This window comes from Notolepis coatsorum, assembly GCF_963971535.1.
Source record: "Notolepis coatsorum genome assembly, chromosome: 2".
Classification (NCBI taxonomy): domain Eukaryota; kingdom Metazoa; phylum Chordata; class Actinopteri; order Aulopiformes; family Paralepididae; genus Notolepis; species Notolepis coatsorum.
In genome coordinates this window covers 176788777-176812467 of record NC_140166.1, presented here as the reverse complement: position 1 = coordinate 176812467, position 23691 = coordinate 176788777, and the positions used below count along the sequence as shown (strand labels likewise).

The window sequence follows — 23691 nt, the reverse complement described above, 5'->3', positions numbered from 1 at the left end:
CGTGTGTCCTGGCTGTTCAACAAGCTGAGTCATGACCGTGTGTCCTGGCTGTTCAACATGCTGAGAGAGTCATGACCGTGTGTCCTGGCTGTTCAACATGCTGAGTCATGACCGTGTGTCCTGGCTGTTCAACATGCTGAGTCATGACCGTGTGTCCTGGCTGTTCAACATGCTGAGAGAGTCATGACCGTGTGTCCTGGCTGTTCAACATGCTGAGTCATGACTGTGTGTCCTGGCTGTTCAACATGCTGAGTCATGACCGTGTGTCCTAGCTGTTCAAAATGCTGAGATCCGGTTTAGAGGAACCAGCCACAATGGTTGTTGAGAGACAAACCTACCGACCATAGCCAGAATGTCGGTGGCTAGTGTTGGATTCCAGATGATGGGAAACACACTGGCCCTGGCCGTTGTATTGTTTTCTTCGTGGGGGACAGAGATTGGAGAGAATGAGCTCATGTTGTTGTTTCTTTATACAATTGTGTTCATTTTGGAAGCGCTGTTTACTCTATAGCGGTTTTCCTTTTGGAGTTGCGTTAAACATCTGTATTTTGCAGAAGTTATCATGTGAATGGCGAAAATACTGGGCTAAAATAGTACTAAGCTATTCAACAAAATAAGTGTCTGCATTACATGCAAGCATGATGCCGGATACATAAACCATACAGCCTACAAGTTGACAAAGCTGTTATTCATAATAATGTTGTGTGCACTGCAGGCAAACCCTGTCAGCGCAAGACAGGACATCTGTCAGCAGAAAAGATCCATAACTCCTCCTCACCACCACATCCTTCCCCTCCTGTCCCACTGAGGGACATGCGGTCTATTTCTGAGGATCCTGAAGAGACCAGGATGGTCTGGGCTGCAGCGATATCGCCTTGCTGAGGCCCCCGAGGAACAATGTCCTTGGGAATGTTTTGTGTGTTATTATGGAGGATGCTGTGGTGAGAAATGTATTGTTTGAAAATAGTGGTATACATTTAGTGGACGTTAGTGTGCCGTTGTGTTTCCGGCACTGGGCTCTGGCGATGGTGTTGGTGGTGGTTGTTGTTATTTTCCCCCAGAAGCATTATCCATTATTACACCTTTTCTTTCGCATTGTTGAGCAGTGTTTCCAGTTAGGTTTTTTTTAATGGTATTATCTCTGTGAGGTTAAGTGGGGTTTAGGCGTTTCATGCATCATAAAGTGCCCGCTGATTTTGAAATAATAAATATTGATTATGTACCTTGTATTGCGTTATTATTACCAAACACTGTACTTGGATTGAACTCTGTTGACCTTCTTAGATGTAGATAGTCCCTGACAGCAGGCTTTACCTGGTCCAACTTAGCCACTGTTTTCTTTGCCTGTTCTAGAACTATCGACCGATATATCGGGGCCGTTGTATCCGCCATTCAAATACCCACATTGGTCGACCCACTGGTTCTGTCTGATTCCTCGGAGCCACACAGCTGACACAGGCCTGGTCCGGTCTGGAGAACAGGGTTTGGTTCCGTCTGGGGCGTTCTGCATTGTCTAGTTTGACCGTATGAATCAACTATAGACCTGTCTTCATGTCATCGCTTTTCAAAAACCCTCGAAAACCTATTTCAACATTGGTATTACTGTTCCGTGATCAAATTACTTTTTGCAATACACACTTAACCATATTAGGACCATCTCAGGAACACAGCCAGACATATTTTAGCTCTCAATCCCCCCTGCTCAACACTGGCTTTAAATCCTCTCTTTATTAGAGAATAATGAAAAGGGGGCTACGATTAGTGCTATCTGGTGCTCTGGTTTTCTGCGTGGAGGATGAAGGTTGTATAAAGACCTAGCCAGGCTGTAAACGTACACATGCCTGAGTAGTTGAGTCATACTACCCCCCTCTCTATCTCTCCCTCCCTCTCTCTCTTTCGCTCTCGCAGGTTGGAACCGAGTGTGAAACTCATTATCAGCCGCAGAGCCTTGGCCGCGTGTGCGTTAATGACAAACTGCCAACAGGATCTCCATGCTTTTCCTCTTCCCTCTCGGAGTCTGAGACTCCCCTCTCCCCCCCGCCCCCCTCCCATCCTCTCCTCCCCTCCTCCCCTCCTCTCCCTTGCTCTCACGCCCGACTGCCGTGGTTGGAGCAGCGGGGGCTCCTCGCTGCCCTTGACACCTTAATCCCTGGCTGTCGCTGACTCACTTCTTTTAACTTTCAAGCGGCTGTGCCTCCATATCTTCTTCTTCTCCTTCATATTATTTAGTTTTACCTTAGTTGTTGTCGGTCCTGGCTGTTGCCGTCACACACTCCGGGCCGCCGTACCGCCCTGTGAGAGATGTGTTATTCCAGGTGTGTTTTCCCATCAGATGGTCAGGGGACTGTTTTCTCTCTCCCAAGGATGCGATCACAATGCGGTTTGTTTTTACACTATGCCACTGGTCTCGACAAAAGCCGTTTGAAGCATTTTTAGACCCTTTGAGCCTCCTCTTGAGAAACCGGCCTGACTGCTGTTAACAAGAGTACACGTTCTAATTATTTTCCCATCGCCATAGTTGTACGCATACTCTGCGATATGAATTTAGAACTTTAATTAGCAATCAACAACGGTGGATGTCCATACCCCATTTATCATCCATATGCAGCAATGCCAGCACCAAAAGAGCTTTTAGTTTTACCTGTGAATTTTGGACACTAATGAAACTAAAATGTTCACATTTGAGATCATTGTAAATATCAACTTGTCGGCTTTCATTTAAATGTCATTACTATTTTGTCCAATGAACACAGTAGTCACTGCAGTTCATGGAAACGGACCCCACTGTCTTTTACTGCACCTATTAAGTATTAACCCTTTCACTACCACACTACCAAATGGTTAACCCTTTCACAGCGACAATACAGAAGGTTAACCCTTTCACTGCCACACGACAAAGGGTTAGCCCTTTAACTACCACACTACAGACGGTTAACCCTTTCACTGCCACACGACAGACGGTTAGAAAGGTTAACCTTCTGTAGTGTGGTAGTGAAAGGGTTAATACTTAAACTGGAACTATTACCATCTGTCTGGCTTTTGATGGACGATGATCTCAAAGAAGTGGTCAACTAGTTGACTGTCATCATGTTGCCGAAGCGATTCTAGCTGGGTGTACTGTACTGTGACTTTACCAGCAAAGAATTCCTGGATACTTCCAGAACCAAATGCTTTGAAGCAGGTATAATAAAAACAAGTTGTCACTTGTTAGGAAGGTGTTTTGGGGCCTTGAGTTCTAAACCAAAAAAACATCATTGATGTTCACTGTTTTCAACATGCAACTCTCACAACACTAGGCCTACTAAAGTATTCTCATGGTATTAACCGTAAGAATTCCATCAACATTACGTATGTAAATATGGATAACTCACCGCACAAATACAGTGCTTTACCGTTATCGGGTTCAAACGTAGGCAGTCGCTGCTCACACGTAATACTGAAAGGAATCCCCTGAGGCACGACCACAAGTATGCTGAACATTTCATTTTTTTTGTAAAGAATGCTAACCAAAAACAGGTGAGCACTGTGCACAGATCCAATCTTCCCTTCTAGCCTGTGTGAGAGACGCACTGTTGTACAGAAAATTATGTGAACCTCTTGTGTCAAAGACGTTTTTTGTTGCTTAAGTTATACATATTATTTATTACAGGCATACTACACCGTGTGTTTGTTAGCCTACATGATATACATGGGTTTCATATGTGTGTAGCGTGTTCTCATACACACACACACACGCACACGCACACACACACACACACACACACACACACACACACACTCCTCCTGGACCCCATCTTTGTGACTACTTAAAGGGATATTTTGTCAAAATTCAGCAATCGTATGTCTATGTAAGATTACATTACATTACATTAGATTCGATTTATTTCATAAGTATCATAAGTACAAGTAAAGAGTACAACGAAGGGTATCTACAAGTAATTTTGTGACCACTGCTGTCCCTGTCGTCCGCTGTTGACACCACCGTTCCTCCCAGGTGTCAGCGTCCTCATTCACTTCCATTCATTTTGGGGACCTTGTCTAAACTAATCGTACTTTTGAAGTATAAACAAACTATTCAACAATATTATTGTGTCATATATTTTTCTGTGTCAAAGGTACTTGTTTTTCTGAGCTAATGTTGCCATTTCTTTTTTTTTATCTACTTTTTCTCCCATTTTAAATTTTTCTCCCATCCCAATTTCGTATTGTCCAATTCTACCCTCACCTGTCTTGAACGTTGTTAGGCCATGCCTCCCACAGGCCGGCTGCAATGTGGACCAAGCCTTGCATCATGTGTCCCCTCCGGTACACGAGGAGGCAGCTGTCGCATCTTTTCACCTGCACAGCGCGATCTCTCAGCGGCGAGTGTCTGCGTGGGAGGGACACGCCGCCCTCGTTGCTTCCCTGATTCTGCGCAGGCGCACCAACCGACCTGTAGGAGTCGCTGTCCACAACGTCCGATCCCCACCCACCAGCTTCCCACCCCCTAACACTGCCAATTGCGTTAGTATGAACGACCAGCCAAGCTGGTAGCAATGCCGAGAGCTGGGCTCGAACCCAGCATCTCCTGCATTAGTGGCGAGCGCCTTGCCCACTGCGCCACTTAGCCGCCCCCTAATGTTGCCATTTCCAAATGATCAGTAAAGGAACTATTTCTCACTTGAGGTGTAGTTTGACCAACTGTCAACCTTTCACAGAATGTTTATAATCTTTCTTCCAGCAAGGCAGTACGTAACCATGGGTAACCACTCCCCGAACATTCCATTAGGGCAAAGATACACAGCAGTGACGGCACACTCAAACCTACAACAAATGTACCGGTTCTGCTTTTATCTTTCAAAGGTAATACATCTGTAAAAGATTAAATAAATTAAAAAAAAAACACGTACCTTTAAATCGGAATTGTCTGTTTTATTAAAATTTGTACAGCAGTAGTTTGTACTTCAGAAGTATGATATTTAGACTAGGTCCCCAAAATGAATGGTAGTGAATGAGAAGTCTGACACTTGGGAGGAATGGTGGTGTTGACAGCAGACAGGTAGAGCAGTGGTTTCTAACTTTACATGTACTGTAGATGCACTCAAATGGAGAGGTAAGAAACTTGACATGTTCTACTAAAGTGAAATATCACTTCTAACTAAGGCTTCTAGGTTATGCTGAATGTTCTCCGAGAGAGAGAGAGAGTGAGTAACAGTGTTTGCGTTTCTGTTCCAGGTGGAGGAGGGCAGCAAGGCAGCAGCTGTGAGTCTCCAGGTGGGAGACGAGCTTGTTAACATCAACGAGGTTCCCCTGAGTGGCTACAGGCAGGAGGCCATCTGTCTGGTGAAAGGCTCCCACAAGACCCTCACTCTAGTGGTGAAAAGGTACGGTAACCAATCCCATGCCACCCCCCCCCCCATGCCACCCCCTTCTCTCTCTCAAGCTAACCAGTTACCGTGGTTACATCTCTCGCAATCCATACAGAGGAGTGAGCGTTTCCACCGTCAAAACATCTCTGCCCAAACAGGAAATAAACTAACCAGTGCTACCTTTACTCAGATTATTTTCCCTTATTAACATGTTGAATAAATAATATTATATACTTATATTATAAGTCTGTGTAGCCTTGTTTATTCACTGTGTCCATGGAAACGACGACGAACGCAGCCATAAAGGCATGGTGTACTTACTCAGAAAAGACATAGAACTAATAGTCTGTTTACTTTTCTGATAACTACATCACTGCATAACTCGTAAATATTCAGACAGGCTTAATGTTTGGTTATTAGTGCAACTCTGCATACACCCAATTCAACCTTGTTGCTGCATTTCCTTTCAAACTAATTTGGTTGTGGATGTCCTGATTTGATAAAATATTTGCCCCCTTGGGTGTTTAGGAGGCTATGGTGTACAGGCGTAGAGACAGAGGTGTAGAGACACCCGGAGGAGGTACCCTACGGAGAAACAGGTCTCACCTCTCCCCAACCCTGGTGGCTCCAGATTCTGAAACCGACTTACCTGAGACGACACCATGGGTGAACCGTGAAACAGATGTAGTGGAGACACATGTCGCTAAAGTGACTCAAAACCAACAGCAGCGGCAGCCACAGAGCTTAATGACTGAGAGACGATACCCACCTAGAGTGAGGGGCCCTCCAGGGCACCTAAAGGACTTTGTGTGCACACGTAGTTAAGTCCCTAATAATAATAATAATAATAATAATAATAATAATAATAATAATAATAATAATAATAATAATAATAATAATAATAATAATAATAAAGAAAATAAATAAAAAATTAGATATGGGGCAGAATAATCCTCACACTCTGCAGAAGGGCTGGGCAGTCTACCCCACCCTTCTCTAAGGGTGTGTTCACATCTGAAAGTCCAGGGATAGTCCGGACTTTCTGGTGGACCAAATGTGAAAATGATACATTGTTTGATTTGGTCTGCGTTCACACTACCCTGTTTGGTGCGGATCTAATTTGTAAACAAAGGACATGCTGTCGCCAAGTCGTTCATCTATTGGACTAGCACTCACAAACATAACAGTTGCCGACAGCGTCTCTTGTGATAAAGCAGAGAGATACTGTCATTACGAGCGTGGCGCAAGTCGACTAGAGAGTAGAGATATAGAGAGAGAGAGCGAGAGAGAGAGAGAGAGAGGACGAGAGAGACTGTCCGCGCGCGGCGCCAGTCTAGAGAGACAGAGAGAGAGAGAGAGAGAGAGGACGAGAGAGACTGTCCGCGTGCCTGTCATTCATTTGAGTTGGGTCGCGCGCAAGCTGTCACTTGGCGCTGTCAAGTTGGGTCGCGCGACCGCCGCCACTAGGCACCTGTCACTCATTTCAGTCATTTGCTCTAGATTAGATACTATATAAAGTTCGTTTTGCGTTCACACCAACAGCAAACGAACCATGGTCCACTTTGAAACGAACCGAGTCCCAACTTTTCAAGAGGACCATGGTTCGGTTGTTTGGTCCTCATTATAGTTCGGTTTGCGTTCATACCTGTACAAACCAAACGGACTATCGATCTAAAGGGACCATGGTCCACTTAAAGGGACCATGGTCCACTTAAAGTGGACCAAACAGGGTAGGTGTGAACGCGCCCTAAGAAAGAAGTTAAGTTACCATTCTAATGTGTTGTATAATTGCAAATAACTTTATACAGAAGAAGCGGAAAATATTATTAGTTGGTTATATTTAGCTACTATGGTTGATTGCTGAGACTGTCATGTTATAAGTTCAGGGAAAGTTATTTATCCTAAGTTCAGGGAAAGTTATTTATCCTAGGAAGGGAGATGTAGTATTAGGTTATATTTGTATAGGAACCTTTGTGCGGTAGGAACCTTGATGTGTGACGGGGGGGGAGTTAAATAAAGCATGGACGGACTCGAAAGCTATCGCCTGTGTCATATCGTCTCTTCATTATAACAAACCTAAGATCTCATGATTATAACTCAACAGTGACATACAGGCGTAGAGACAGAGGTGTTTAGCAGGCTGTGATGTACAGGCATAGAGACGGGTGTTTAGCAGGCTGTGACTGTAACTGAGGGGTTACAAAACCCTGACTGTATTAAAGATTGTGATAGATTAAACCACTGCTAATTATGTACTTAGTATTACTTGCCAGACAGTACAACTAATTATGGCAGACACTAAGAATAACACGGCACGGTGACAAAGAAATATCATTGAGGGTATTTATTATTATGCAGCAAATTGTACAGAGATGAGAATTAAGGTCGCGCTTGTATGGCGAAGAATATGAATAAGTCAGTCAGTAGCAAAAGTCAGTGGGAATAGAATAATTCCTACAATGGGGTACTAGACTAACGCCGCCTGGCGTAGGATAGCAATATAGGGGGAAACGCTGGTACCGCTGGAGACAAGGGGTTTCCTCCCAGAGATGTAAGCTCTGGAGGGAAGAAGAATGTTCGGATACTCAGTCTGTTCAATTGAAGAAGAAGGGGGTTCGCGTACAGAATCCAGTCCTTGTAATCCAAATGCTCAGCAACAAAGCAATAACTGTAATCCAATTGCACGATAGCAATGACGATAGCCAGCTAGCTTCGGTCCACGAAGCCAGCCCGAAGTAGATCCTCAAGGTGGTTAAATCCAAACGACAGTGGGTATTAACGATGCTCTTCTCCAGGTAGTACGTTCCACAATCACTATAATCCAACCAAATACTGGTTCTGCAATCGCCGCCGTCGGTTCCAATATGCACATGTCCAGTAGGTTCTACGACTAGGCCCTCCTCGTGTACTGGCACTAATGTATTTAGTCCATGCACACTGGCTAAGGTTCCACTAGCTAAACGAACGAACTGCTGGGTAATGCTGCACACGAACGAACTGCTGTTGGCACGATACACAATAAATAACGACTCTTTACTTCACATTAAGCTAAGTCGAACTTGACGTTACTGCCTTAACTCTGACACTTTTACTATTCACTTCGCACGTGGTTCTCAACGCTCTGTTTAGACGAACTGCTTGACTTCACTGTTTTACCAAACGAACGCACGCGATGAACTGCTACTGTTCGCACCTGCCGCGATATATATACTTAAGTGGCTTTCTAGTGCCAAACCTCAGTTCTCGTCTCGAATCAATGCGCCGTCTCCAGGCATGTTCCAACATGCCTGGACTCGCCTTTGAACCTGACTTTAGGGGCTCGCCGTCTGGCGCCGATAACGTTATCCAATGAGGAAAGTGAATATTACTGGGATTCAAACGCAGGCTTAAAGGGATATAACGTGTATATATAAATGATATACAAGGTATATAAAACAATAAATGTAGATTCTCAGCTTTTAATCTGGCCCTTCACAACAGTGATGTTACGTACAGGCGTTTCAAGTTTCAAGTTTCTTTAATAGTTGTCATACAGAAGTACAGAATACTTTCATACAAAATGCTTCTTACTGTTACGCTCCAGAGACTGTGCTAGACAAGATAGTATCAAATAACATAGTATAGCATGTAAATTAGAAGTAGAAAATGAGGTCACAGTGTTCAGTATAGACATATGTACAATGTTCGATGCAGAATAGACGTAACTGAGTTACCATATAATATACAATACTATGCAGTGTACTAATGTACAATACTATATAGTGCAAAGCAGAAATGGGATGAGGTACAATTTAGGTACAATTTACAGTAAGGTGTACGAGTTGTAGTGCAATCCTTCATCAATAAATATAAAGTGTGGGGAGTGGGTGCTACAGTGTGTTTGTTTAAAGTGAGTGTGTGCTATAAAGTGTGGGGAGTGGGTGCTACAGTGTGTTTGCGTAGAGACGGAGGTGTTTCGGAGGCTGTGACGTACAGGCGTAGAGACAAGTGTTTAGCAGGCTGTGAAGTACAGGCGTAGAGACAAGTGTTTAGCAGGCTGTGAAGTACAGGCGTAGAGACAAGTGTTTAGCAGGCTGTGAAGTACAGGCGTAGAGACGGAGGTGTTTCGGAGGCTGTGAAGTACAGGCGTAGAGACGGCTCTGTGTAGGAGTGTGTGAAGATGGAAGATCCATGGCCTCTACTCTATATTTCAGGCCTAATTGTGTCAGTAGATCAGCCTACACTGCCTGGGATCGTCCTCCTCTTGTCCCTGCTGAGGATCTGCTGGTAGCTGGATGGTCCTGTTTGGCCAGGTCATCAGTGTTGCCGTGGAGGAGCTGAGGGTTTTTGACACAATCTACAACCTGGCAATCTCCATCCTGGTCTAAACTATGGGATCTCTGGACCCAAAATGGGTTGTGGGCCTTCTTCTGGTGCCTCCCACGACAACAGTTAGTAACGTGTATGTTTTAGGAAAACATAATCAAGATGAAGACAAGGTTTATATATTAGTAATGTTTAGTCACTGATTTATTCTGTGGAAGTAAACAACACACGGGCTGTCATGGGACCAATGTTCACTAGCATAACTACAACGTTGTCTAAAAATTCTTAAATAGAATTTGCAGTCCCTGGTGTTGCTGGTGTGTCATGCTTTGATGAACTTCCGTTTAGTAGTATCAAGGAAACAAGGATCATCGTCCAGACCTGATTTTTCTAAAGACCATGGATGAGAAAAAAACAAAACAGGAAGAGCTGTTTGAGGGTGACATCATTCAGGGGGCCGTCCAGGCAGGTGTGGGGAAGGACCTGTAAAGGGAAGTGGCCTATGCAAATGCAACGATTTGGCACTGAATCATAAGCCTGGGTGGCTTTTTCTCTCTCACCCTTCCTGATAAAGACCATTCTGGTGTTTGCATTGCTCCTCTGCAACCAGCGTTTATACAAAATCCTGGCCCGCGTCGTTTAGCTCATTCTCGTCCGTCCACCCCCCCCCCCCCCCCCCCCTATCTGTCTTTGCACGAGAGCGGCGATGACAAAGCAACTGGAATACGCCGTAAGACCCATGTTTGTACTTAACGTGTTCCGTCATCAAATTGACACTGTTATGTTTAGTAGTATTCACAGCAGTACAACAACTGCTGAATCATTCGTCAGACAGTGTCCCGAAGGTCTTCTCTTTTACAAACAGTCTCATTGTGTGTGAAACATTGGTCTCATTGTCCCTCCTTGGTGTCTGGATTTCTGGCTGCGTTGTATCATATCATAACGTAAGCCTTAAACAAAACAAATACTGCAGTACAAGGAGGTCCACTGACCCTTCTGTCTCCTCACAAAGATGTGGCTGTTTGTCTCCCCCTCTCGCTGTTCTAGATCCACAATAGACATTCCTGTTAAAGGACAGTCCACGTCAGTAATGTCTGCCAGGCCCATAACTCAGCCGTTATCAAGTGGGCTCGTGGGTACAATAGGTGACAGTGACAGAAAATGATACACGCCAGGGTTTAGACATGTCATAGAAATTTTTTCATAATCTTCATTTCACCTGGTCAAATGTTTATTGTCAAGTTTGGTTGCTGGTAGATCTAGTTATATTTTGAACCAATAATAACTAAATAAATGGCTATAATTTGTACTGTACCTGGCCAAATGAAAGCATGAAACATTCAAATAAACTATTCAACAATATATTGATTGACAAATAAAGGTCATGGAAATGATTATGGAATAGTCATAGAAAAGTCATGGATGTGTAGGAACCAGTGTACATTTTCTTTTTAAAGTTTTAGATTTTTCTTAAAGTAATACAAATATAATTTATCATTTCAATAGCCGTCTTGTTTACATGGGAGGAATACAAAGCAGTGACCCGGGCCAAATCCGGGATGACTGCCGGTGTCAAAGGGTCGACCCGCGACCCTTTGACACCCGCGACAGTTCCCGCGACAGTTCCTGACAGATCCTCCCATATATCTATCAACCCTGGTTGAAAACCTGCTTCTCTTCCGCTCTGCTCGGTGTGAAAGTTCAGTGCCAGGCCCGTGTCGAAAGAACACGCCTCCTTGGCTCGTTCTTCTGGCTCACGCATGTGACGTAGTGCAAAACATAACAACTGAGGTGTTCATGGACGATGACACAAAGCAGCAGCAGTGAGTGACAGCAGAGAGACGAGCGACCGAAGCCTGCAGCTAATGTTACCTAAAGAGGAAATGGAGCGTTTTGAAGGATAACGACATTTAGAGAAACTCCTTGCCGTGTGAGAGGAGGGTCTCTTCCAGACGAGTACAGCAAGGAACTCTGTAACTTAATCTATTCTACATTTCCAAAATTTGACATTTCCAAAATTTGACATTTCAAAAATTCTAAATTTGACATTTGCATTTGCCAAACGGTAGACTATAGTTCACAACCACAACAAGACTGGCCATTCTACAAGAACAGCAATGATCCTATTTGCCCTGAGTCTGGTGTGAATGGAAGGGACACGGTTCACTATGAGGCTCGGGTGTGAATGTTCTTGGCGTGGGGTGGACTCAGCCGAGTGAACGCCCATTACTCCGGGGGTTGTGTGTCTGAAAGGGGTGTTGGGAAAACATTCCTCTGTGATCCTTGGTTTCTGTTCAAGGCCTATAGTCATTTGGCTTTGGTCAGATATGACTTGAGCATCTGAAATAGAATTTCCATTCTCCACAGTCGCAATAACAGGTCTGTGTCTGAATTAGCACACACCGTGGTAATACCGGGTCATTACCGAACCTCACAGCCAAGCTGACCTCGTCTGTTTACTTCTCCCATCTATCTGGATGTTCTGCAGATGACTCAGAAACTGGTATCGGTGCGCTAATGTCTTACAAGTGTACACAGCGGCAGGTGTCAAAGCTTGCAGCACACCTTCCTGTTCTCCAGAGCCTGTTAGATGAGGAAGCTGTCGGGACCTGCTAACTACACACAGGTGTGGTCTGCTTACAGACAAGCAGAGGAGGAGCCTGATTTACTGTGTCATGTATTTTGCATGCGGTGTCTAATGTGAAAGCGCGACGTAATCCGAGGGAGAGGCTTGTCATGCTTCCCAAAGAGAACAGATGGGTGTGTACTAGGTCATATCTGTGGGAATGCATCGCTAACGTTTTTTGTAGAGAGGCATTTTTTCACAGGATAGGCTGAGGCTGGTAATTGATAGTTCAGTGAAGCTCACATGCCCCAACAGAATGTTACTGTTGTTAAAGGGGCACTTCACCAAAGAAACAATGCTGTATTTTGCACATAATCTCACACAAAATCCAAAAACTAAAGTTTTGCACACATTAATTTAGTTTGACAGTTACTGAGAGTGATCGGGGACATTGAATTGAAATGATGTAGATGAAAAGATTAAGAATAGTAATACCTTGTTTTATAAGGACTGCTACCTTATCATTTACACAACACAATGATCCAAGGTCCTCAATGACATCTCATTTACTCTCAATAATCGTTGAACTAAATTAATGTGTGCAAAACGGTTTTTAGTTTTTGGATTTGTGTGAGATTATGTGCAGAATAAAGCATTGTTTTTTTAACCTACTGTACTCGTTAGGCCTACACTGTAATATGTCTGCTCGGCAGTAGCTTGTCAAATGAGACAATCCTTCAGGTCCTACTCAACCTTAGAAATAATAGTCTATGTGGGACTGTAATGATCTGAGAGTTGTCATGCAGTTTGCAGTAATGTTGCAACAGAGGAGGGGGTTCACTGGCCTGACCTTTCTTTTTCAATCATTATAATGAAGGTTGTATTATAAGCAAATGCATTTATTTTCCATTACATGTAGAGGAGAGGGTCACTCACCATTATATTCATTTTATAAGCTGATAAATGGACTCAATGATAATGGAATGAAGGTTTGTTTTGATATGTCAGAACTGTGGTTTACTGAATAAATTGTATGAATCAAAACTACTTTGGAAATGTAAGCCCATAACCAAACAGTTTCAATGCACTCCCACCTCTTAACATTAATCTATATGAAAGAGAAAAAGAAAGAAAAGCGATAAGGGGACGGGGTGGTAATGTGCCTCATGTTACGCCTGATTCAAGGGCTGAACTGGGTACAGCTTTAATGGGAAACTCACATTTTGTTCCACAGTTTAATTTTGCACATAATGTTCTTACTAGATCATTTATTTTCATCAATCATTGCTTTAAACTATTCTCTTTCTCTCTCTCACACACACACACACACACACACACACACACACACACACACACACACACACACACACACACACACACTCCTCTTGGTTTTGTTTTATGGAAACAGACCCCCTGTGGTCTGCTCTTTACTCATGGATACCCCTGGCTAGTTGCGTAATTGTGTTTCAATGGTCCAAAGCAGACAGAATCACCATCCACTGACCACCAGCTAGTTTAGTTAAAAGACGATAATACATTCTAGTTATATTGCTATTCACTATCATTTTGCCACAGCAAAGAAAGGGGTATTTTTAATTTCATGTATAGGCTTGCTACTTTGCTATGGTTGCGCCATCTAATGTTTGTAATCTGACAAACCCAACATCTGTAAACAAATGGGTACTAAGACAGCCATTCCAGATGAATGCAACCATTATTAAAGTTGGTTTCATGGTGATATTAACTGCTTCTGATGAACAACTTGTATTGTCGTGATCTAAAAGCCTGACTTCTTCTGACGTTGTGAGTGCAGCAATGCATTTGATCACAGTAGTTGGGATGAGGAAGACAGGGATCCTAGGTGGGTTTCAGATGATCAGGACAAATGGTAGTTTTTTAGAGTTAACAACATTGAGGTAAATGGTGGGCTCCTGGTGACTGCAGGTTAAGGTGCATTACCATGTACTAATCTTCTTGTGGGTTCAGATCCGACTCATGACCTTTGTCCTGTCATTCTCCACTGTATACTAACTAATAAGGCAGACATGCCTTCAAATAATCATATTAAAAACAAGATGAGTCGGGCTGTTAAAACGTTATTTCGTAATAGGCTAGATCGCCTTCACATGGTCCATTAGCAGCAATGGAACCACATGTAGTATGGTAGCCAACCAACTACAGAATCACATTAGTTATAGCCTGTAAGGTTTTTGGTTGTGCTGCATTTGGTTTCCCTCTTCTGGCTTAGTTGCAGAACAGCTACCATAACAGGAATGGTGTTCCGTTATTTCTCAGTATTGTCTTCCTTCTACTTTAGTCTAGAATGTCATTGATAGGGTGCTGTTTCATCCTTTGGTTGACCTGTGGTCCACATGCATTGCTGATTAATGAACAATTTTGAATAGAGTGATGCAGGCGGCTATGCTGAACGAGCAAGGCCTGCATGAATGTTTGGAGCACAATCCAATTATACCTGGTAAAGCCTGCGGGTCCAGCTAACAGTCTTAAGTGTTCAGGAGGGGAAGTGGAGGCGCCGACTTGTACTGCTATTTCCCTTTGTCAATAAGCTTCTATTGTGTGGTTTGGAACACTAGACATTGACGTCCTAACCGTAACCAGATCTATTAAATCTTCTCTGGCTCAGGTGAGTGAAATGTAGTTAGGAGATATTTGAATGTAGCCTAGAGCTATAGGAGATAATTACCCCCCCCCCCCCTCTGTTATGTTACTACTTTGGTTTGTCCCATTGCCAAGGTGAGGTGAGAGGTGCGATTGAAGCTGATTCTCTTGTTGTTACAGGAAGGACTGTTTTTGATAAATGTATTTGACCACAAACCTTCCAGGGGAGACTAAATGACTTTTGCTTCGTTGGCTGCTAATTTAAATCATACACAATATGACAGGTTAGCGCTCAATGAGGTATGTGTATACTCTACCTTAACTTTAAACATGTTTTTAAGGATGTTTGATACGAGCATTTCTATTATCTATTATTTTTTATAGATATTGATAGATATAGTGTTGTGTTGGTCATGCCATGATCGCCTTAGAAGATCAATGCATGATAGGGAGGTGTAGTGGTTACATCATTGTTGTTTCCGGCCGGTCCACCCCGCTTGAAATTGCTATGTATTTCCAATGGACACATTTCTAAATCGTCTCGTCTAAAACAAATAAAGCATGAACATTGGCATGGTGTACCTTTCTGTGTGTATTCATCCACAATCTATAGCTCAACATGAAACAATTCGCAATTAATCATAAAATAATTACGTATAATTTTATTTCAACCAAAAATGCTTAAACAATAATGTTAGTGATAACAGAAGGAAACTCATTTTGTGCAAAAATGGAAAGCTTGCCAATGTTCATGAGGCAGAATTATTACAATAGCCGATAATACATTTTCCCATGATAAATCCCTATACGGGTGGACCGCGCGGGAATCGTCAGACTACACCTCCCTATTGACATCACCGCATCCAAATATCCATCGCATGCCAACTTAATTCCTTTTGCTTCTATGATAGACATCTATCCGCTGCTCCTGTCCTCACCTAGCACGACACCAATTACATCATCAGTCAGCCGATAGTAGTCATGGAGAAGGTGGAACACAGGATTTGTAGAAAGCTATGCTAACCAGAGCCTGTGATAATGACTGCTCAAATATTTACTCCTCTCCACCCCGATACTTTAATATCCTGTGTCATAGATAAAGTTGCGCATACAATATACAAGTTGTATATTTTGTCACACATCATGTTTGCTTTAGCACTCTATGCTTAGTAATGGGAACAGCATTGTGTTTGTACCTCGGGATCAGTTGTTTAATTAAGGTGTGGCCACAAATGCACCAGCTAAATCGATGCCTTAATGTGCAATGACCTGTTATGCAATTGCTTTAACTCGGCCTAATTGGTCATATTGACTTTCCACGGATACAGAGTCCATAAAACATGTTGTCATGGTACGGTTGTGATTTGACATAATACTGTGACGGCGCTTAACGTACTGTATCTTAGTCTAATAGGGTTAATGTACCGTATCTCATTCTACAATAAACCCCTCTTGTCCTTTTCATGCTCAACAACACAACAACAATCGACTTGAGACCCAACAACTTGCTTTGGGATCAATGATATATACACTGTAAAAAATTAAAAATTGTTCTATAGCCTATAATATATTAGTCGTTTTTCCTTTTTTTCCTCCTTTTTTCTGTATTTCTCTCCCATCCCAATTTAGTCGTTATGCCAATTCCCCCCTCCCCTTCCTGGTCGTTGCGCGCATGTGCCCCCCACTTGCCGGTCTAGGGAGCCCTGAAGTCTATTACATGCTTCCTCCGATACATGCAGAGTCAGCCAGCCGCTTCTTTTTTCACCTGACAGCGAGGACTCTCACTGGGGAAGTGTAACACGTGGGAGGATCACACTACCTCCCCCAGTTCCCTCCCTCACTGTGCAGGCGCCCTGACCGACCTGTAGGAGTCGCTGTTTACAACGACCAGGATACACCCCACTGGCTTCCCACCCGCTGACACTGCCAATTGTATCAGTATGAACGACCGACCAAGCCGGAGGTACTGCTGACAGCCGGATTCGATACCAGTGTCTCTTGCGGTGGTAGGCAGACGCTTAGTCCGCTGCGCTACCCGGCCGCTCTAATATATTAGTAGTTATAGTAGCTTATTATATTATGAATTTCTCTTGACAAAGCCTGAGGTGTGGTCAGCAATAGCAACTCACCCCATATCCACACTCAACTCCAACCCACACATCAGACCAAAACAAACTGAGCTATATCATAGAAATTACATATTCTATGGTGTGTGTAACTCCCTCCAAGCACAGCAGACACAAGTGGTTTCTTTCTACGGGTTTATTGAAAGCTTGGTCCTCCAATCCACCTCCAATCCACCGTGAAAACTTAAAACAGAAAACATAAGTCGCGTTAGGTCGACACAAACAATAATATACACAGTATGAAAAACAACACGTCAACAAAGCAAAATACAAACAAACACTAAATACCTCGTTGGCTGCATGCTACAAAAAAGGGGTTTTCATTCTTCTGTTCTTGTCAACAGTCTTGGTAGTACCTGTACAACTCCGACCATACCTGCTGCTTGCTCGCAGGTGTCGCAATTAGTCCCAAAAGTAAAAACGCGAGAGCCGCCCAACGGGACGCCATATATAACCAGACATCAAAATGAATATACTATAAATTGTAGCAAATTAAATAAGAAAATAAGAAATGCAACATAAATATATTCTCAAATATTACACTAGACTTACAAACTTAAATAACATATAAATTATGAAACCATATAATGGCCACAGCTACAGTGTGGAAATAACATATTCAATTTGTAAGGGTGGATTTTCACTTTTAACACAAGTCTGATTTATTGATTGATTGAATAGTTTATTGATTAGAATGGATAACACATATACATTTGAACACATGTGAACAGGTATACATACCGGCTCACCATTTACCAGTCTTGAGTATGAGATTAGCATCCGAGACGCGCGGTGCAGACAAGTCTGTCGTTCTGATGGTGTCCGGGGGCCCCCAGCCCCAGACAAAAGATGTCCAGGTGTTGTGGGGCTGTGGGTCAGAGCAGCCAGGCAGCCTGTGACTTGACAGCTGGTATGCCACTCAGCTCAGGAATGTGCTGGTCATTATAGACCTCTCACGGTTCACCTCTCTCACCCGAACATGACTGGCCTGATTGTGGCGACCGCTGAAGAAAGCCTTTGTGAGAGACCCTCAGGGACCCTGTGGAATCAAACGGCTTACTTCCAAGGTCTAGGTTGGGTACACACACACAAACTCAGCATTTTCCTGCTCAGTGGTATCGGGAGGTTATATTTCATTGTGTGTGTTGATATGCCACCCTTTTGCTAAGTGAGCAAACCTGGTGGTTGACGGCCAGTTATTCTGACTTTTAATTGCATGTATCGCTGTTGAAAACGCACTTCTTAAATCATTAAATCATTCTTAAAACAAAACATTTTTATTTTATTAAAATAATAAAACGACTAACCTAACAATATTACTTACCCTTAGCTGAGAGAGTTGTACCCTTCCTGCTGACTTGTTGTACAGAGCTTTGTATAAAAGCGTCAGCTAAATGTAAATGTACATGTTAAGTCTGGAGGTCAGGTTTAAAGTGTAAGTTCAGAATCTTGGACCACTAGCCCTGTTTCCTACTTACTGTACCAACAATGTTGTTGCTGCTCCAGTGGAGTCCTTCCTCAACAGAATCCATGCTGCTTGTCATACTGGAGACCCACAGCTCCAGGTAGTTATAGCCACAACTCCAAGCTTCACCTGAAACCTACTCCACAGTGTACCCCAAAGCAAAGAAGTTTGTTTTTAATATGTTTACTTTTAACCCTTTCACTACCACACTACCAAATGGTTAACCCTTTCACTTTGAGGACTGTGAATGGCTAAAATAGCATTATCTGCCTGCTAGCTCCTGCTACCACAGTTGGTTGAGCAGCCTGACCATTCAAAGGATATTTAACCCTTTTCACTACCAAATGGTTAACCCTTTTACTGCGACAATACAGAAAGTTAACCCTTTCACTGGCACACGCCAAAGGTTTAACCCTTTCACTACCACACTACAGATGGTTAACCGTCTGTAGTGTGGTAGTGAAAGGGTTAACCTTCTGTAGTGTGGTAGTGAAAGGTTAACCTTCTGTAGTGTGGTAGTGAAAGGGTTAAGTGTTTGTTTTTATGGCGGACTTAACTTTACATTTGTTTTGTGGCTAACTAAGGATGATCTGGGTGTCCAGTAGGAGGCACAGCATGGGTCGCGCTGAGAAAGGACTTTCAGCAACATCATCACGGAGTAGGAAATAGGGCTCTAGGGGTACGGAATTCTGAACGTACCCGTCAATGGAATCATGGAGCAGTTTGGCATCATTCCCCAGTCTTCTCCACAGGATGTCGACCTTCACAGGATGTATGATCAACAACAAGGAATCTTGGAGCTAGCAAGCTACAGTCATGTGGAAAACTCTGGAAGAAACATTTCTTTGCCAGTGCTATTTTGCAAGATGCATATTTGGGCTTCAAATTCAAACAACCCAGAATGTCTCTCTCTCCCCCCCCCCCCCCACAGTGCGAACATAGTGTGGAGATAGGTATGGTTATGCAAGACTAGTTATTATACCTATTAGTTAAAAAGCAGATGTGCTGGTGTTTCCCATGATGTTGTTGCCAGTGTTGCAGTGCTGGTATCACTCGGTATCACTCGGTGATACCTCACTCACTGAGGCTGAAGTACGCGCAATCGCTTTTTACATGGCATTACACGGACTCCCGGAGAAGCATGCAGCTGCAGAGCCGCAGAGCCAGCGGCGCTCTCTGGGCCGCGCGCTGACGGCCGCGCTGTGAGGCAATAGTATCCAGCTGCAGGACGAGAGCAGCCAAAAAAAACTGTGCATGCGCGCGCACGCGCACGCGCGTGGAGCGTTTGACCTACTGTCAATTTGCCACTGCACCACTGGTTGTTGCCTTTACAACGAGACAATAATCTCCTTCGTGCTTTCATTCATTTCATTCTTGGAGCCGTTTGGCTAGACTCCACAGAAAATCTCTTCTGGTAGACTGGTAAAATTTGCGTCAAAAGCATTGACCATATTCACACAGCGGCTGTTTTGCTTTTATGTCGTGCTCAGGTTGGGATTCCTTTCCACCCTGGCCGCGTGAATACGATCAATTGAGTAGAAAATAATGCATTGCACCGATGATCATTGTCCTAATACATTTTCCAGTGATTATAGGCCATTTAAAGATAATCCCACATGCGTTACATTTGAATATTTGAACAGTATTGGTGATCATTTGGTTCATGTGGTATGAGTTTATTGCCTGCCGTTAAATGGAAGTGTGAAAGTGTTGCACCGTTTATTTTATGACCTGACAGATTAAACAACCATCACATTTCTTGTTTGCTCTGTTGGTTGGTTGGTCCACTAAAAGCGTCCTCTAACAGCCACAGTTTTCACCCTAGGAGGCTGAAATGTGTGTGTGTGCGTGTGTGTGTGTGTGTGTGTGTGTGTCAATGCATGCAAGTACGCAGTTGCAGCTGTTACATTTTATGGAGAATTATATGTTAATTATTAAAAACAAAGAAAAAATAGTTAAAATGGTGTTCTGTCTGGTATGCATGGTTGATTAGATTAGATTGTACTTTATTGTCATTATATTTGCATACAACAAGATTTGGAACTCAAACTAGATCAGCAGTAGTAGAGTAGATTAGTCTACTCACAGGAGATCCATGTGAATCCCATCAACTTTAGGCCCAAACATTTCTTCACTAATCTTCTTGCCAGACTGAGTGCCAGAGCAGGTTCTAATCAAAACTCTCTGGGTGACTCAGGCCACAGTGTAAGAGCCCCCCCCCCCCCCCCCCCCCAGCAACGTTTAAGCTGTAACAGATAGTCTGAGTCTATACTAGATCCAGGAGCACAGAGGGAGATGGTTGATGCAAAGCGCTAGACCGGATACAGCAGAGATGCCACCTTTTAATCCTGCTCTAATTTAGGCATATTATTTGTTATCCATAGAATAAACAATCGTCAAGTCGTTCCAGATCTTCTTCTGAGCTATATACACCAGACTTTTCTTTTGTATGACATTACAAAGGTAGATTCAATCTGGAAATCGGACATTCGAACACTTAAATTATTGATTGATTGTGGCCGCTGCCTCTTGTCATGCGTTGTGTTGCTCTGACGTCCCCGCCGGCCGGGGGAGGTTGTGGTGCTGCTCGTTGCGTTCCTTGGTTACCGAGGGCTTTCAGAAGCCAGAGTGCCCTCGCACCCTTTAGAGATCAACCTGTTGCCATAGCAATGGGAGAAATGCACGTCTGCCTCACAACAGGAGAGACGGTTAGAGGAGAGTCCGGCGTTTCATCCCCAGGCATTAGCATATTCGCCCCAGAGAGCCAATGAGACGACATAAGGTGCGGGATTACTCCAAGGGGACTGGCTGTGACAATTGCCCTCCTCCTCCTTCTCTGTATACTCTTTGCCACCCCCTTTCAGGGGTAAAACTCCCATAATCCTAAGGGAGATCTCCCCCTGGCTAAAACACGTATTGCCAAGAGAACTTTTTTGTTTTAAGACTACATGAGACTACACTGTGATGGCGTGGAGACGCTCTGGGGGTGTGAATCATGTGTTTCTGAGGTAGTTTGATGGTGAATAAGTAGGTCCAATGTAATGATCCCCAGGCCCCAGCAGTCTGCGGCTGTCTCTTTGTTTTGGCCAAGTCTCTTGAAGTGTCTGTGGAATGTTGTGCCGGCAGAGCACTGGAGCACAACTGCTCTCCGTCCCGCCGCTCTCCAAGTCTGCAGGTCTGTGCTCATCATCTCCTCCCGTCCTCTTTAAAAAGTCCAGCTCCGAGGTGCTGCTGCTGCTGCTGCTGCTATGTGGTGTTGTTGTGGATGTTAGCAGCACACTTCTTCTTTGCTTCCAATTCTTAACTTCGTTCGCTTGGACATTTGGTGAGTTGGGCCTGTTTTTCTTAGAGGATTTTTTTGTCTCATTGTCATTATGCTTATCCCACAATATGTATTTATAAAAAAAATTAAAATCTTTTGATGGTGGCTGTCATAGCGTTAGGTGGTGTTGTGATTTATTTTAGAGTGAGGGGGTTTACCATATGGGGCTTACTGTGCTGCTGTTGTTATTGTGGTGTGTGACCCTAATACTGTGAATCTGGATTGGTTTTTTTCTCTCCTTTCCGATCAGCGTTAAGGTCATCATTCAGGCTAAGCCACGATCAGCAAGATTCAGTGTTTCATATTCAGAGGCTAGTTAATCTGTCTTCTGATTGGAAAGCCTTCCGGTGAACGAATCATCTGTGAATGTTGTTCCCTTCTTTAGGCATAATAACCAGTAAGGTACGGTGTCAACTTCAAGGTATGGCTAGGGTATGACATTTTCAAAATGTTTGAAAGTTTTGCGGTCGGGTCGGTCAGCTTTTTTATTTATTTTTTGTTCAGTTGATTATTTTTGAATGTGGCTTTGTTACTACAGGACCCTGTGACAACAGAGAAGGGGGTTTTTCACCGATCCCCCCTGAGCCCCCCCCCCCCTCCCCCATTCTGTCCGACTGATTCACTTTCCTGGCATAGCTGCGCCGGGCCAGCTGTAGCCCTGACGATATGCCTAATAAAACTAGGCTTATTTGCATACCAATAGTGAGCGCCATGTGTGGCTCGCTCCTAGTGCCCCAGAAACACACAGACTCAGAGGAGACGAGGAAGATTGAGCCTCACGTTGGCCCCTCTTTGTCCCCTAAATAGGCCTAAATTCTAATCCACTATTAATTTTGTGGATTTGTCCCGCTTTTCCAAGGTTTACTAACATGCCCTCCCGTCTCCATCAGAATTTATTTATTTATTTTTTACAGTCAACTGACACTTGTCAACTATGTTCACTTGTATACTAGGATTTATACATTTTCAGTCAACAAGTGTTAGTTAGTAGGACTGATGGATATAAGTCTCCCAGCAGAAGGAAGCTGTTGTTTTCAAGCCTCGTCATCAGATCATTCAGTGCTTTTGGACAGTTTGGCTTAGGGGGGCACAACCTCTTGACTTCCCAGGGCAGCAAGGGCAGCGAGGGCAGTCCCGAGGCCAATGAGAATGAAAGCAAGACACGGCTTTGTCTACACACGCTGGACCAAAGCTTCACCATTCCTTCTCATTTAAACTAGTTGCCATGGTCTGGCCTATATATCTATTATCTACCTTTTGGTTTGGCGATAAGTCAACGGCATATACATTGAGATTGAGACTAATGGACTGAGATTGGGACTAATGTGGGGGAAACTTGAGGTGTTTGCAGGGAATGCTCTATTAGCCAATCGAGGAGATGGAATGTGTGTTGTACATTGATCATTCATTAACCCTTTCACTACCACACTACAGAAAGTTAATCCTTTCACTACCACAGTGTGGTAGTGAAATGGTTAACATTCTGAAGTGTGGTTGTGAAAGGGTTAACCCGTTGCCGTGTGGCAGTGAAAGGGTTAACATTCTGTATTGTCGCAGTGAAAGGGTTAACCCTTTGGTAGTGTGGTAGTGAAAGGGTTAAGGTATAGGTCAGGATGTGAAATAAAAAGGCAATCCTCAGAGCTCACACTGAAAGGAGCTTTGCTACAATCATTGTTTAAACTCAGACTTAAGATAAGAGCTTGAGTTAGTAGTATGGTGACCTAGTTCATAGAGCCACAGAGTGCTTGGTTCTGCTGACTGAGTGTAATATAACTTTGTCCAGTGTCCACTGCGGGCGATGAAATAAGGCAAAACTATTAATAAGGCCTGTATTTCCTCCCTCAACATATCACCTCACACATCCTAGACTGCATTATCAATGTCGATACCACCAGAGCCACCGGGGCTTAGCTTAATGGTGGAATTTTTTTGCCTCATAA

The 23691-nt window shown here is 43.6% G+C and overlaps 1 protein-coding gene across 1 annotated transcript in view; it reads left to right on the top strand.

Moving 5' to 3' along the window:
* LOC311224320 (AP-1 complex subunit sigma-2) overlaps positions 1 to 23691 on the top strand; it is a 115339-nt gene that overhangs the window by 63072 nt on the left and 28576 nt on the right. Inside the window, exon 3 of the mRNA XM_084309260.1 lies at positions 5215 to 5363. Coding sequence (XP_084165386.1) covers positions 5215 to 5363 — 149 coding nt within the window. The remainder of the gene's footprint in view (positions 1 to 5214; positions 5364 to 23691) is intronic.